General features: G+C 38.4%; 1 protein-coding gene across 1 annotated transcript in view; it reads left to right on the forward strand.

Annotated features, from left to right (window-relative positions):
• ANOS1 (anosmin 1) overlaps window positions 1–7,663 on the forward strand; it is a 148,091-nt gene extending 140,428 nt beyond the window's left edge. Inside the window, exons 11-14 of the mRNA XM_074606896.1 lie at window positions 1,681–1,852; window positions 3,103–3,323; window positions 6,070–6,211; window positions 6,894–7,663. Of these exons, the coding sequence (XP_074462997.1) occupies window positions 1,681–1,852; window positions 3,103–3,323; window positions 6,070–6,211; window positions 6,894–6,952 (594 nt within the window). The 3' untranslated portion in view covers window positions 6,953–7,663. The remainder of the gene's footprint in view (window positions 1–1,680; window positions 1,853–3,102; window positions 3,324–6,069; window positions 6,212–6,893) is intronic.
• Window positions 7,664–16,533: the final 8,870 nt, after the last annotated feature.

Raw genomic sequence — 16,533 nt, forward strand, 5'->3', positions numbered from 1 at the left:
TGGAGCTTTATCTATAACTGGTACTGTAGGACTCTAGTACAGTGCAAATACTGAACAGTAATAATAATACTAATTAATAAACTAGGTTTTCTTTTAGACATGCAGGTGGGTTTCATAACCCTGAGGAGAATAATGGAATAAGAAAAAAGGACGATAGGTGAAAAATACTAGACATTAAATCTGGAAGTCGGACAGATATCAGATTAGGAGAGAAGCTCTACGTAAGTGGATGTCAGCCCAAATATATATTGCAGTGGCAGTTCTTCGTACTCAATTTGTTTGCAATCTAGTGTCATCCATCTCTGTAACACATTATTTGAACAACACAGTAATGTGATTGGTGCATCACAATTGATTTAGTGGGTTATGAAGAATGGAAGAAATCACAATTCACCTTTCCTTCTTCCCCTGACCTATACTACTGGATCTATTCAGTGGAGTTAATGGCATGTAAAAGTAGAGTAAATCAAAAGACATAATTTCTCAAACAGAAGGCTGTTAGCTTGTAAGATTTACTGTTTCATGGGGTCAGCAAAGCAAATATTAGAGGTGGATTTAAAAAATGATTGTGACATAATGTTATGATTGGTCCCAATATTTCAGGTTATGCACATTGAAGATAGAAAGTTAACATTTAAGAAGTTTATTTCCACTAGAGGTCAGGAAAGACTCTTTGTACATCTGCCCAAATGCATTGTGGGATTAGTTCATTTATTTTGTCTAAATCATCTTACTGTAATTGGTCCAATCTACTTTGGGAAACTCTGGGTTTCTCTTGAGGAAGAAAATAATTGCAAGGAAGCAAAAGAAACTTGATGCTACAAAAAGTTTGGTACTGGGTGTGATAGGTCAAGGTGGATAAAGACCTTATGTTTCCAGTGTTGAGCATTTAGGCCCTGTCACAATAAATAAAAATAGTCCTGTCACAATTTTAAGCAGGAGTCAAGCCTATTAGAGCACTCTCTTGGCAGGTGGAAGGTGAGGAGTCAAGTCCCAGTCCAATCTCTGTGTTCCATTGGAAATGGCCTTCCAAGTGAAGGTTAGACTAATCCAGTTTGGGATTAGAAAAAAGAGTGAGTTATGCAGAAAAATGCTGGAAAGTAGTGATTCTGAAGGGAAGTAAATATCTAAAAGACAGTGAAAGACTGCTGACCTTATCCGGTAAGGTATTATTGGACATCTTCCCAGGAAAAGAAAAAAAAAAAAACAAACTTTTTTTCTCATATATGATTTGTGCTAAAGCTTTCAGGATGTAGATGAAGCCTGTCATTTACAGCAGCTTAACTCAGCTTTCTTACATTTATTTAATTCGATTAGCATTTACATCCTCACATTGCAACCCCCATTGCCATCATGTCAGAGAGACTGTTCTAAATGCTGGAAGCCAGTTGCTTTGATGCAGGGTGGCAAAGGAACTCTTGTAGAATTGAAGGACGTATCCAAATACCATGCAAATAATGTTTTGCTACTAAAAATAATCATAACATAGGCAGCGTTTGCTTTGTTCTCTGACTAAAAGCCATGTTGGCATGTGTTAAGCATATCATGAAAATATTTTATTGGAGAAAACTTTTCATCTTCTGCCAACCTTATTTTTCAATTTATTTTTTTTCTAGAGCAGTTTTTTTTCAATTATTTTTTTCTATTTGCAGCATGTGATCTCTTTGTTTTTTCTTCTAGGAAAACTACATGATTCTGAAGGACCTGTCATTTTCATGCAAATATAAAGTAACTGTTTTGCCTGCGAAATCTAAAGGTCGTTTTAAGGCTGAGAGCATTTTCTTTGTTACCCCACCTTGCTCTGCATTTAAAGAAAAAAACCACAAGCACATTAATTGTCCCGCTGAAGGAGGTAAGGCATGATCTGGGAAAGTAGCTAAATAGTTTCAAATGCATTTATAATCACCAACAAAAAAGTCCTTAAAATCAATTCTAAAATGGGAAATGAAAGATTCAGAACAAATAAAAATATGACTAATGCTTATATGAAAAATCAACTAAAATACAGAGCAGTATAGATTTTGGCTGCCACATTACCGTTTTGTCAATTAGGTGATAATTTTAGTGGACTGTTTATAAACGTATGATGACATTTGTTATTATACAGTTTTTATTTTTATAAGGAGGAACTGTTTCCCAGTTATATTCATTATAGTGACAGATGATAACTGTAAACATAATCATGCTGGCATAACCCATCTTTTAAATGTTTTGCTACTGATGCAAGCTGCTTTTTCAGTTCGATTTTGTTTAGGTTAATTCTGCTCTCAAATAAAAAAATAAAGGCACTCATATCTTTCACAGTGTTCTCACAATGGTAGGTGTAGCCAGAGGGTTATGGAAAATTGCAGAATCATGGAGATGCTGGTTGGTAAGGAGCTCTGGGCTCAGCCAGTCCGGCCGCTTGCTTGAAGCAGGGTTGCTGTCAGCGCTAGGTCAGGTCAGCCATGGCTTTGGGCAGCCACGTCTGGAAACCTCTCTCTTCAGCTAGAGGGTGGACCTCTCATTTTGAGTCCTTACTGTACCCAAGGGTACTCCCGTGCTTCGTGGGTCGCCTCAGAGCCCTGCTGGCCACCATTGCCATTTCCTCACCGCCCCTCTGGACAGTTAGCAGCATTACAACCTTATTCCTGGGCAACTGCAACTCAGGCATATGTTTCCCCTAATCAGAGTGCCCCTATTAAATTGTACTACAGTTTTAGAGCATGAATCTCACTTTTTTCCTGCATCATGGAGTTCTGTGCGGTCCTGTGGGTTTTCTTTGTGATCCCAAAATTGAAAAGCAGAGCTCAGGTATTCTGAAATACAGAGGAGCGGCAGGATGGTTGCCTGTGAATGAGGCGCGTATGCCTTTACATGCCACAGGCTTTCCTTTCTGTCACCTGCAGCAGACAGGATTTGATTCGGCGTTTAAATTTGGCACAAAATGCCAACAGAATATATCAAAGATGGGCTTTGGTTAACACTGAAAATACGATGTCAGAAAGCTGGCAGGATCCTGGGTAACACCAGAAAGCGCGCTCTGTCTGACCTTGATTTGTGGAACTAAATGAACATTATCTCTCAAAGTTTAGCTTCTCTTTTTGCTTTCCAAATTTATAGTGCCAGTTCTACCCAAAGTGTTGGCCAAACCCGAGAACCTATCTGCGTCTTTCATTGTCCAGGAAGGTAACATCACTGGGCATTTTTCCTGGAAGATATCTAAGGCAGACCTTCGCCAGCCCATGACTGGCTTTCAAGTCACTTGGGCAGAAGTAACCACAGAAAGCCGGCAGAACAGCTTACCCAACAGCATCATTTCGCAGTCGCAGATACTGCCAGCAGTAAGTTGTTACTTTCCTTTGCTAGCGGCTTCATAAGCGTGTGCGTATGTGGCCTATTTTTAATGTTTAGTGGTAATGCAGATGTCACACGTAGCGTTCTCTGGCTCTGCAGGCAAGTTGGAGCAGGAAGTGCTTAATTTTTCCTCCTTGCTGGAGAAACAAAGCACAGCTACTCTTCTTGATGACACATCAAACATTTTAATGTTCACAATTGTCAAATTAGCAACCGTTGTCTGAGAAATGCCTGAGGGGAGGAAAAGATCGTCTGTGTGGCAATAAATAGTTTTTATTTTCTTTTGATGATCAGGCTGTTCAACTTGGTCATTACTATATTTTTACTAATTATTTGGTATCCAAGTTGACGGATTTAAGAGAATTTTCTCTTCCTTTGAGTCAGTCATTGCTCTAAGAAAAATAAAAATCACTTCCCCCTCTGCCAATATGCACCATTGTCTGACAGACAAATAATTTAAAGGAGAAGTAGATTTCACTGTTTATTGAAAGCGTGAGAATTAACAATTGGAATTCTTCCCCCTATTTGCTTTAAGATGGCCTTTGCTATTTCAGTTCCTCCTCTGACAGAGGCAGGTGAAGAGCACTTCATTCCGACTCTGTTGCCAGACCCACCAAAGTCAACAAAAGGCTTAAGCAGCTGGCCTTGATCCAAAGTCAGCTAACAACATTGGGAGTCTTTTCATTCACTTCAGGGAAGTGGATCAAGGCGGTTCTGTCTAGAGCAGAGCTGGCTGAAAGTCTTTTCACAACATTTGTTTCATTAAAGAATGCGTAAAATGTTTTGTTGGACACATCTTACATTCAACGCGTTTTCCACAAATCCAAAGCAAGGTTCTCACCATTCTGTCTTAGTTCCTAGCAGACCGCCCTAAGGCTAGGGCACCCGTGTTTCAAAGCCTGTTGTTCTGGGTGAGAGCAACAAAGTTGACCGCGGATGCTCTACAAGCATGGGGCAAGCTACCACGCAGCGTGCAGAGCTGTTTTGTTACGGCTTAGTACGGACTCGGTGTGATCTGCACCAATTCCCTCAAAGCTCGACCCACAGTCCAGCGTGGAAGCACAGTGCAGATACAGCCTTGGTCTCTTCAGCCAGCCATGTTGCAAGATTGCCTGAAGCGGTTACTCAGTCACAGACCTTCGGCTTCAAACAGCCACTTTAGCACAATGATAAGCAAAGTTACGGACCATGAGATGTTACTTTTCACTTCACTTTTCATCTTGATTTTTAGGAGCAGGTGTATATTTTATTCAGAATTTCTTATTCCTTTTTTAAGCTTTTGGTCCAGTTAGGTCTGAAATACATATAAAGTTTTATTTAAAACACTCCTTTGCATTGGATTATGCTTTAATGTTTTCTCTTTGTTTTTCTCTGTTTTTCTACTGTAGAGTCTGGGGATTCCTTTTATTTAATTATCTATCACTATATGTATCTCTCTGTCTATTTATTGCAACTGATTTGAGCTGAAACAGTATCTTCTACCTCTCAGAAACCACTACAATTAGGGTATTTTACGGTGATGATCATTCACTCATTCTCGTTGGTAGCCTCTGAGTGATAAAAATTTAATATTTACACAACAGGGGCTGAAACCCAGAGGTCCCAAATGCTGGAGGAGCACCTGAATGGGCAGAGCGAGTGTCTGAGTGCGATGTGTGCACTCCTCTCTCTCTCCTACCTGTTCGGTATGTTATACGAGGTGGAACAGCTTCAGCAAGGTCTATAAAGAGCAGCCCCATCTATCTCAGAATATGTGCTAATTCGGCAGTAAAACTACACGTTTCCCCCCACCTTTTCTCTCTCTCCTTTCCCTTTCACTGTGGGCTCTGGCAGTAACAGCAAATTATCAGTTATTCCCACAGCCCGCTTAGAGCCCCCCACATGGTGCTGAGTGCAGTGCTGGTCACAGGAACTTGCCCGGCAAATTCCTGGCTGGCCCGGCCTGGCTGGTGGCAGGAGCACGCTGTGCCCGCACTGTCCGGCATCACTGCCCCGCTGTCCCCTTCCCGGGACTGGTCCTTTTCAGCTTGGAGTAAGGTGACTCAGGACTTTAGATTCCTTAATGCTCTTCAGTCTTTAGTCATACGTCTTCCCATTTGGGAGCATTTATAAACTTACTCTGAAATTATTTTGCACAGGTGTAAGTGACCACGCAAGGTATGGAGCAGTGAAAATTGAGGCCATCATGCCAAAAACGGGATTAAGAAGAGAAGGGCAGATTCTCATGCTGTAATTGGTACAAGTATGCTGAAATCTGTGTAGCCACGCTTATCTTCATTAGTGCAGCAGGCAGCCAGACCTGTGAATTGCCATGAATTAATTTACCAATTAGTGGAATTCACAGAAAGATGACAAATAAAAAAAAAGTTTATGTAATGAACATGTTTGTTAAAAAGAATTATTAGGAAGTTAAAATTTTATTATTATTTTTTTAGTGATCAGCACATCATCCATTTTCAAAAACACTAAGGAACGACTTGGACCTCTTATACACGAAACCATCGCATTATGGTAAAAAGTATGCTCAAAGGCAACGGCAAGCAAAAAATTCAAAACAAACCCTCCCAACAAAGTGATACGTATGTTAAATCCTTTTAAGAGGATTCTAAGAATTCTAAGAATGTGGATGCTGAGAGTGACAGAACCTGTTTAAAACTACTGCTTTGTATGAGTAGGTCAACTATGTTTTATTTTTAGACGCTCTGAGAATTAATGCGATTTATTTATTTTTAGGATCATTATGTACTTACCGTGCCCAATCTGAGGCCATCGATGCTATACCGCTTGGAAGTTCAAGTGCTGACGACTGGTGGGGAAGGGCCAGCTACGATAAAATCGTTCCGAACACCTGACCTGCCTCCATTTTCACCCCACAGTACGTAGTACCCCATTGTGACATGTGGTTACGTGTGACAGAACTTCAGTCCTCCACATGCAAACAGTTAGCTTGAGCCTTGGAGTCTTTATTGGTTCCAGTAGCATTCCATGAATTTAAGATGTGTGAAAATACTGGTTTTTTTCCCCCATAACTGTGCATCAGCAATGATGGAAGCAAATGCAGTCTTTCTCTCACTCGGTTTCTGTGGTCTGACATTTGCCATTTATTCCACCACAGCTCTTGGGCTTCTGCCTATAGCGCTTGGGATTCAAAGATGGTCTGTCCTCCAAGTACTGCCTAGGCCTGGGATTGCTTAGCTTTCAAGATTTGATTTTTCTGGGTGCATTCAGTCCAGCATGGATAGAGCCTGATCATATTTCTAAAGCAGTGCAGGCCTCATAATGGCAATTTCCAGCATTTTATAAGTTTCTGACAAGTACAGCTCAATGTTGCGAAGCTCAACAAAAAAATATAGTGAATTAGTCCAAGATTCATCTGCTTGAAACCTTTTATCCTTTCACAGTCACTAAAGTTGTCTGGACTGAATATGCACATAGTTGTGGGCACCGGCAGTTCACTTACAAGCTGAAGGCCTCATGAAGACTTTTTAGTACAGATAAATGATGGTGTTACATATTCAGGGTTTGATGTGTGCATATTTTCCTGCTCTTTTGTTTAGGACCTCATCTGAAGCAACATCATCCACATCACTACAAGCCACCCCCAGAGAAATATTAGACTGTTTCAGATGATTATACAAATAACTGAGAGAAAAACTGAGCTACCAAATGGAGGCTAGGAAAAGGCACATCTGTAGGAGCAATGAACCCAGTTTTCCAGTGGAAGTTACCATCCTGTACGATCAGTATCTACTTCTCTGTAGTTCAGCCATGACAACTTGTATTTGCACCAAGGCCAGGATGAAACACACAGCAAGAATCATTTCAGTGCCACCACTGTTCAACGAAATGAAGATCGTATCCAGCGCAACACCTGTGAGAAAATCAAAAGTGTGTTCATTATAATGTTTTTGTATTTGTAGATTGAAACAGTGCAGTGTATACAGCTTTTTCTCTTAGTGGCTTCAATGTTAATATTTGCAAGGTTGTCCTGTGATGTATACATACTTTTGAACACTGGAGGCCATGTTCTCATCAGTGTGTTTAAATGATCTATTTTACTTACAGCTCTGCCTGTCACCAGTTTAAACCCTAGTGTATTCTGCTGTTGAAGAAGATCTCCATATGTCTGAGGACATAAGTAAAATAAATACCAGTAGCAGAAACCCCAAAATAATAGTCGGTATTTGATAATTGCAGTATCACCACAGAGGAAAATGATGATACATTCTTATCAACCATCTGTTCTGAAATGGTAATGTTTTAGCATGTAGATCTTTTATTAACATAGTTAATAGCTAAAAAATATCCAGGATAGATGTAGCATTGTAAAGAAATAAATGGAAATTAATAGAATTGTTGAAAATCTATGGCAATTAATACAATTAATTGATAGAACCTGGCAGAATGAAATTTAAACTGCCACTTACCATTTTTTGATACATAATATTTCAAGATACAGTAATATCTTGAAAAGAAAAACTGATTTTCTAGTGAAAAATCGGAATAGTTAACACGAACATTTTAGAATTTGAAATTCTGAGGCACATTTATTATTCAAGTAGCCGTAGAGCTACTTTTTGGCTTTGGCTTTTGATGCATGTGTCTCTTTTCCCCATGGATCTTTTGAACAGAAGGATGGATGTATTGGCTCCGTGCTATTCTGCTTACAGAAAGAATTATGTGACAATATTCTGGCATCTGGAAAACATTGGCTTATAGTTTATTTGAATGCATTTTTCAAATTTAGACAGACGGGTGCCCTTTTTAACCATAAGGGAATTCATATTGCCTTATTGTGCAATATAAACTGTCTAGAATAATTTGCCACACAGAGAGACATCCTTCGATAGTAAACAGAAACTGCTTGGATTTATTACCGAGAGGGTGGAAAGTATCTGCCAATAAACGTCCATACAAATACTCATAATCAGCTTCTCATGTTCAAGATGTTCAAAGTGCTCCTGCATTCTTTGGCACAGTTTCCGTTGCTCCCTGAACCATTGTATGATGAGGCTAATGGAACGCAAACGCTTAGTAGTCAAACTTGACTAGGTGGCCACTTTTTCTCCCAGCAGATGCTACAGACTCACCTGTACTTCATATGTGCCTGAGATATTCAGTGTGAGGAGCTCAGACGTTAGTGGTAAATATATTTTCCTTCTCTTGATGACAAACTGGAAAGTAAATACAGAGAAAATAAGTACATACCTGAAACTCAGGATCAGAGTTACGTTTATCATAGTAGAGAATTCACAAAATATTCAAATACAGTTTGTCTGTACTGAAGTTTATAGCTTTGTGTTTCCTGTGGATTGATACCACAGGGGGTGAAGGAAACAATTAATTTCTGATCGCTCACTCACTCACTCCAGTTTTCATACGTTTCTACCTTCAGTTTTAAAGGGCTCTTTTTTGCCATTCTCTTTCTACTTTGCTTGTTGTCTTTTTTGATATGCACTCAGTGACCAAGAACTTTCCCAGAAAATTTCTATTGCTACATAGTTTGGGCCTTTAACAGTAGTTTTACAAATCTTAAAGGCTATGGTGCTTTTAATTCCTTCCTCTGTCGTTCTGTCATCTCCTCTTTTCCAAAATACATTAGCAAATTAACAGATGAACTCTTCTTCATAAAAATCTCTAGTATAAAGGTTTATTTTCAATTTTGGTAGAAGGCCAAAGTTTCAGAGACACTTGTCAGCATGGAAATGTTCTGTGCGTACAAGTTTTTACAGAGAAAACACAATTTGAACCAGAACAGTGTGCAGCACTGCTTCGACACTTGGATTGCACAGGGCGTCGATAAGTCTAGAAGTGATCTCTGTGGTGTTTGCTGAGAGCAGGAGTCAGTGGGAGCTGGGAAAGTAATTAACCTCAGGCTTCTCTGAAAACTTCTGTCCAAACCCTTCAATCACAGTCTGTCCTAGTTATGCTGGAGCAAATGTGTAGTGACTTGATTAATGTTAATGAAATTATATTTCATTCGTAGTGACATGGTAAGGCATAGAACATGGATGTCGGTCTTTATTACAATGATGCCAAATCTGTCTTGGCGATAAACTGGAAGTTAGCAGCCCTGAGTAATCATAACCTTAGTCTTGGTTCCTGAGGGGAAACCTCGTTCTTCTGAAATGAATCAAAATGGTTACTGTTTGTTGATGCCAGTCTCTTTGAAGCATGCCACTTTTGAAAGTAACAACGTACTTTTCAAAAACATGGAGGGGTTTTCACTTTTAAAGTAGATTCTGGAAATCAAAAAAAAAAAAAAGAGTTCATGAAGTAGAATTGTATTGAACAAGTCTATTATGTAGAGTCCACTAAGATGTAAATTATTTTTTTCCTTCTACAAATCAATTTATCAGCTCATCTTTCAAGTCACCCTCCAAATCAAAAATGAAAAATACAAGGTCAACAAAGCTCGTGCACAGAAGTTAGATTGCCAACTATGTGTGATTTCCTGATTATTCTTTGAATTTAGCAGTATGGATTTGAAGTTGTTAGTGCCTAATTCATAAAGCCTTGTTCGCTGAATTGTACAGGGTATTGTCCTAATTTACTAGCCTAAGTCACATTAAGCATTTAATTCAGCAATAGAGTTGTAATTCACTACTTGTTTCACTAGTTAAAGATTTATTTTCTCTAATGATGTTGTGTAATACAGAGTTAATATAGGTATTGGGATGTTTTTAGATATTATGCACCTTTAAACTAATGTATTATTTGCTTTGTACGATTCTGATGGATTTGTCAGTTGACTTCAGGATGCATTTTGTTTATCTTTGTTTCTTAAAGGAGAATTGTAAGATTATGCCATTTTCACTAACTGTTTTGTGAGGTGGATTTTTTTTTGTGTTCATCGGTGATTTTTGTTTAAGAAGAAAATTGTTTGTTCTTGTTATATCTGTTTTGACCATTTTTGAGTTGTTTGTTCAAATAAGACAGAGCTTGTGATGTACTACTATGTGTATCATCTTGAATATTCATTAAGAGTATAGCACATAGACAATAAATAAAAGGTCTGACTTCTGAAATGCTGAACATCTTCAACTTAGGGGCTTCAGAAAGAGCTGAGGACATTGTATGGCGATGCAAACATTGACATTAACGTTTGGCATGGTCACACAAAAAATCAAAGAAATACTTATTGCTAATGTGAACAGGAATTTTACCGTTGGCATTAGCAGAACTGTATAGAAGCCTAAATACTGAGTCAATTTGTTCCACAATACTTTCATCTCCGTGCTCCCAACTGGGGCAGGGAGAGTTTCATATAAGCAGGCCCTGATTCAGGAAGGTACGCGGCAGAGGAAACTTCCGTATGCACAAAAGAAGTCAGTGGGATAGAAGGAAACCTCTGCAGCTAAGAATGAGCTTTAGTGATGTCTCGAATAAAGCATGGATGTCAAAATTCTCTTGAACGCTTTCTTAAATCAGGGCCTTATAGAACAAAGTATGGGACCCAGACAGTTCTAAGTTCTGTGTACACCACCATAAAAAAATTATTTTTGTCTTGTGTATATGTAAATGTAGTTGTGATATTGACTTATTTATTAATTGATTTTCTTATACTATGTGCCAAGTATATTCCTACCCTTTTGATCAGTACCTGTGAACATCAATTACTAAAAATAATGTTATGCAAACTTGTGCATTGTAACCAGGAATATGATGCTAATAAGCTGTTGCATGTAGTTTTAAATAATTAAGAATACCCTTTATTTAAAAAATGTAAATGAATACCTGCAGATGTTGATGATTATATATGGTTTTGCATGCCAAAACTCATTGTTCAGTTGTGGGCATGAAATGTAATGACTGTATTACCTCTACTGAATATATTAGTAAGGTACAATTTACAAAGTAATTAACAGAGCTCTATATGTAAAATTTTTCCTTTTTACTTAATTATATTGTAGTAGAGGTAACAGAACTGCTTCTCTGTTACCCAAATTGGCTGTAGAAATTATGTTCCTATAACACTCATTTAAAGTCAATATTTATTTATGTATGTAATACAAAAAGATTGGTCTTATGTGTCTGTCCTGTTATTTAGAGAAGAAAAATACACTTCTTGTAAAAAATAATTTGTAAAAAAATGTAAATGTAAATAGAGTCTGATTTCTTTTACTCATTATTTTCATGTTTAGAATTTGTACATAGGTAATAAACTATCCTACGTCGAAATCTTGCTACATTATCTCCTCCATACAGAATTTATAGTTTTGTTTTTCTTAAGTTGAAGACATAGTCATCTAAGAAAAATCAGTGTCACACCAAGTACCTTTGCTACGTCTACATTTCATTGTGTATAAAGTCATACCACTTTGTCCTCTGCTTACTACAGCATTTTGTTTTCTTTAGAAAGTGATCAAAATAATCTGAAAATAAATTTAGGTATGATTTCAGTCTTTTACATCGCAAAGCAATCCTTGAAATAAAAAATTAGACTCAAGAACTTGCCATCCCTTTCTCTGTTTTAATGGGATAGTTCACAGTGAAGATTTGTTCACCCTTTGTAATACTAACTTAAAATAATTTAAATGTTGCTGGATCTCTGTCAGTGGCCTGATCCTGCAAGTCAAGATTTTCATGAATGAAAATCATGGTGAAATCTATGTATACACCAGATTTGGAGTATTTTCTATTTTATAGTGCCATAACCTATGATTTAAATTCTTTACTTTTAATAAATATAAATATCTGTCTTAGTACAAACATTAAACTGTTTCAAATTGTCATAGATGTTCTGTTGTTCTCAGATGCAATATCTATAGTTTGGGGATGCGCCTTTGACTTACTCTTGACTTGCCTAATAAACATTTAGATTTTGTTAACTCAAATATAAACTCCAAAATTTCCTGGTGTTGCTTTCTCATTAGAATAACTGCTTAAATTTTGTCCTTTTACATAACTGAATACTGTTTAGAAAAACCCATATAGTTAAATTTCTCTGCAAGTTGGACTATTTCAGTTATATTTGCCATTATGGTTCGGTAAATCCAGACAAGAATGATATATCACTGTGGATAGGTAAGATGACATAATAAATAGTTGGTGTGTTGCAATTTAAAATAGCCATTCATTTTTTCCTTCCATAATAAATAAATGTTTTCTTCAACGTTGAATTAAAGAAACAAGGACTGGATGATGTGAATCATATGAAATAAAGAAAATTTGCTATGTATTGAACAGCATTGATCATTTGGGGTTTGGGTTTTGTGGCTTGTGCTTCTGTGCCACTTGGCTTCTGTGTATCTAGAACTAGAATGCACTCAAAAGATTCCTTTTCATTAAAAAAATGAATACAATGAAAGCTCTTTACAGTACAAAACCCCAAAACCCTCTATACTGCTGTTTTCTTATCCCAGGTGTTGCATTGTCATCGCCTGGATATACGCCAGCCTCCTTGAGGAAGACCTTGAGCCAAAACACTGGCTGTTAGCCCACCGGTGTCAACGCAGCACCTGTAAGGGTAAAGAAATCACGGGGGAGAACACTGAGAACGTCACCTTTGAAATCGAGCCAATGTGCGAGGCTCCTGCAGATCCGAAGGGGACGCGGTTGAGCAGAAGCTAATTGCTCTGTCCCCCCTTAACCGGATTGTGCTTAATAGGCCTCCCTGCTTCAACTCAAGGTGCTGTCAGGAGCCTAGATTAATGTTTAATACATGCCTTGCTATAAGCATTTACGGAGAGTGCCATGTGGCACAGAAACTAAAGAATGTATGAATGCTTGCTGTACCCGGTTCCTCACCTGTGATGGTGATTTATTCATGTTACTTAACAATAAGCTACATTCAGGAGGTCTGTTTCCCCTCAAAGGAAGATCAACTCTGGAAATAGTGGTTTGTCACTTTTCAGGAGAGATAGGCAAATATGCCACGCACAAATATCCTTTTATATTCGTGTGCAAATGTATTTGTACACCGAATAGAGCTTGATTGCCTTTGTCACAAGCTGTCCAGTCATAAATATGTGCAATGAGTTCAAAATTGTCAATGTTTAAAAGTAAGTCTGGGTTTGCTGATTAGTACTGATTAGACAACATATTTGTCATATTTTTATAATTTTATTTAGAAACTGTTGCCTGATTTAAATGGTTCAGACTGCATAGTTATTAGTAGATGCAGAGTGATAAGCTGTAATTTCCACCCTGTCATTTTTATCTAAATGAAAGGTAGAGGAGGCAGATAGGGGACAGAAGAGAAGGTGGCACAAAAAGAAGCCAGTGATCTCGTGTATTTGTTTCTCCGCAGACATCCCATTTCCAGTATTGCAAACATTCAAAATAATCTTTTAAATTTCCTTTATGAGATGTGCTGCAATACTTGCTTGAAATATATTTCAGACTTTCAGTGAACATACCCGCAAGCCAAAATCAGCAGACTGTAACTCATAAAACAGGAATATACAAGAAAAAAATAAGCTGGTGGATGCTAATGCTTCTCTCAGAGCACTTAGGGACACCTGTTCTTTTTGCTTGGTGTTTATGGAATCATACTGAAGACAAAGAAGATCCATATGCATTTTTCTTGCTTTGAGTGAAATACGTCTCATCGCAAAGGATCCCATTTAATTGGCTAAAGGTGCTTCATGAAAGGCTGAGTTACCGGGGGTATACAGTAAACACTGTAATGATGCATAACTGAACGAACTCTGTACTTTTCCATTTTTCTAAAGATTGTATTAATGTGTCTCATCTTTTTGCCTGAACTTCATTTTTTTTGGGCTTTGTTTTATAATGGATCACTGTTCATTGCTTTTGTTGTATGTTCAGTGTGAGAACTTGTCTCATTTATTAATCTTAGTCATACATGACACACGCAAAGCAGGTTTCTCTTCACTGCTCATTGATATAAAGATTTACGTTTATGATACCTTTCCAATAAAAAATAAAGCCATTAAGATAATATATATACATTCATGTATTTAGACCTGATTTCAATAAAGGGCTCCTTGTCAACAAAATAATATTAGTTTTTAGATATAAAGTGTATCTGCAGCTGTATCTCATTTAAATTATTATGCACATAATATAGTTTTGGAGAATAGGAAACCTTACTGTCTTTTTAAACAACAGCCATGCCTGCCACAGGAAATTGTAGCAAGCACACAGAAGGATATTAAACTGATAGTTATCACTCATATTTGCAGCTTGATAAATGCTGTTAAGTCAATAAATTGTGTTCAGGTTAGCTAAATACATCACTTATACTGAGCAAAACTGATCCCAATTCATCTGCAAAGCAGGAGAGGGTGGGTGAATAGCAGAAGTCTGGAGAGAGATGTAGCGGGAACAATATAAACTTCTGTGCCTGAACAATATCAAGAATGACAAAGCTGGCGCAGCTTAAATGATCTTAAGTTTTTTTCCCAGACACTAATAGAGATTGCTCAATGCTTTAATGAAATCCTAAAATGATCCCACATTTGTTTTGTGGGCAATTTTGTAACTTTTGTAAGTAACTTTATAACCTATGTGGAACTAATAGCAAGAAATTAATGTTTTTATTTCATTAAATTTGATTTAAAAAATTAATATTTACCTAACATCGTTCTCAGAATCACTCAGCAGAAAGCTTGCACAGAGCAGTGTAATTCAGTTGAGTGCACAGTTCATTTTGGGATTCTCTCCCTGAAATTCAACCTTTGACTGAAAAAATCTTCCTATTTTTAAAAATTATATATGCAATTATTGGGAAACTATGAATCAAATAATGTAGCCAGTGTTTCCGGTAGCTGTTTTCGGACTTTATCTAGGAAACTTGTTTTTTTCTCTCAGCTAACCTCAAAGTCTCTAGAATAGTTTATTGCATGCTATCATTCATAGATGATGGGTTGCTCAGGGCCTTGCCCTTTCATGTTTTGTAGACAATCAAGGATGGGGATTCCACATCCTCTCTTCCTAACTACTCGTGAAACAGCACTAAGGCAAATAGTGACATCTTAACTATCCAGGAAATTGTATGGGAAAGAACACATGGCATAAATAATTTCAGTTGCATGATGGGCCTGTCAAATTACAAAGAAATCGAAAAATATTCTTTTGAAGCTTGTGCTTGTAAGTTCTTTTATTCTCAGTAGGTTTGTGTTGAAACCCTTCTTACACTGGCCCTGGGAATTCAAAGCCAGCAGAAAATGAAACCTGCAGCTTCTCAATATATTTTTATTTTGTCAGACATTAGTTACCTCACAAGCCTTGAGAAATGGGAAGTTGATCAGATGTGTTTCTAGAGAATTCATACTGGTTGCTTAGCTTGCAGAACTGAATGAATTAGGACTCACCTGATAGTTTACCATATTTACATATTAACATTCAACAAATTATTAAACATTAAATTGACAATGGCAACGGCCCATTTGTGTTGCCTCTTTTGTATGCCATGGCTTGTTGGTTTGGGGAGCTGCAGCTACCAAAATTATCGGTCCTCTGTCAAGTAATACATTACTCTCAGCAGGGTATGAGCTTCTGAGGAGACCACCGAGGGCTCTGGGGAGCCGAGCCGAGCTGAGCAGGTCAGGCTGCTGTGGCTGCGGCAGAAGGTGCCTGGCACCCAGCTGCCTCTGCTGGTGCTGCAGATGTTGAAAGCCCCGTGCCTGGGGATGGCAGGGGGAGAGGGCACAGCTGCCTGGGAGTGGAGAGAAAGGAACGCCTTCAGTGAAAATGCTGTGGAAGGGTCTCTCATCCCACTGCAGAACCGTAGGGTGAGCAGGGAAGAAAGATTCAGCACCAGAGATGCCCACCGATGCGAGGTGGGAGAGAAGTGGTGTAACTGGTTGCATGAGCATAGCCTTGACAAAAGAAGGAGCAAACGTGGCATAGAGAGCCATGTCAGTCAGGGGGAGATGCCCTTGCTGTTGAAGCAGAATGGTCCTGAGCTCCCGTGTCCACAGCAAGGTGAGAGAGGAACACCTCACACCTTCAGGACGCTGGCTTTCTGAGGGGACTAGGTGAGGGTGGGTAGAGTGGACAAAACGCAAAGAAGACTGGCACAAAAACCGTCGTGCTGTAACCCACACAGACCTACTTCCATTGAACTGTGCTTTGCAGAAGACTCATAGAAATACCTTGATTTGCTGTTAGCCCAGACATCTGCAGATGCAGAGCTGAAACTTTGTGATCACAGTGCGAAGTACCACCATGGCTGGGGTACTAGCTGGGACTGACACCACTTGCTACTCTGACAGGGTTTTGTGTCTC

The sequence above is a fragment of the Larus michahellis genome, chromosome 1 (assembly GCF_964199755.1).
Source record: "Larus michahellis chromosome 1, bLarMic1.1, whole genome shotgun sequence".
In the NCBI taxonomy this organism is placed as follows: Eukaryota; Metazoa; Chordata; class Aves; order Charadriiformes; family Laridae; genus Larus; species Larus michahellis.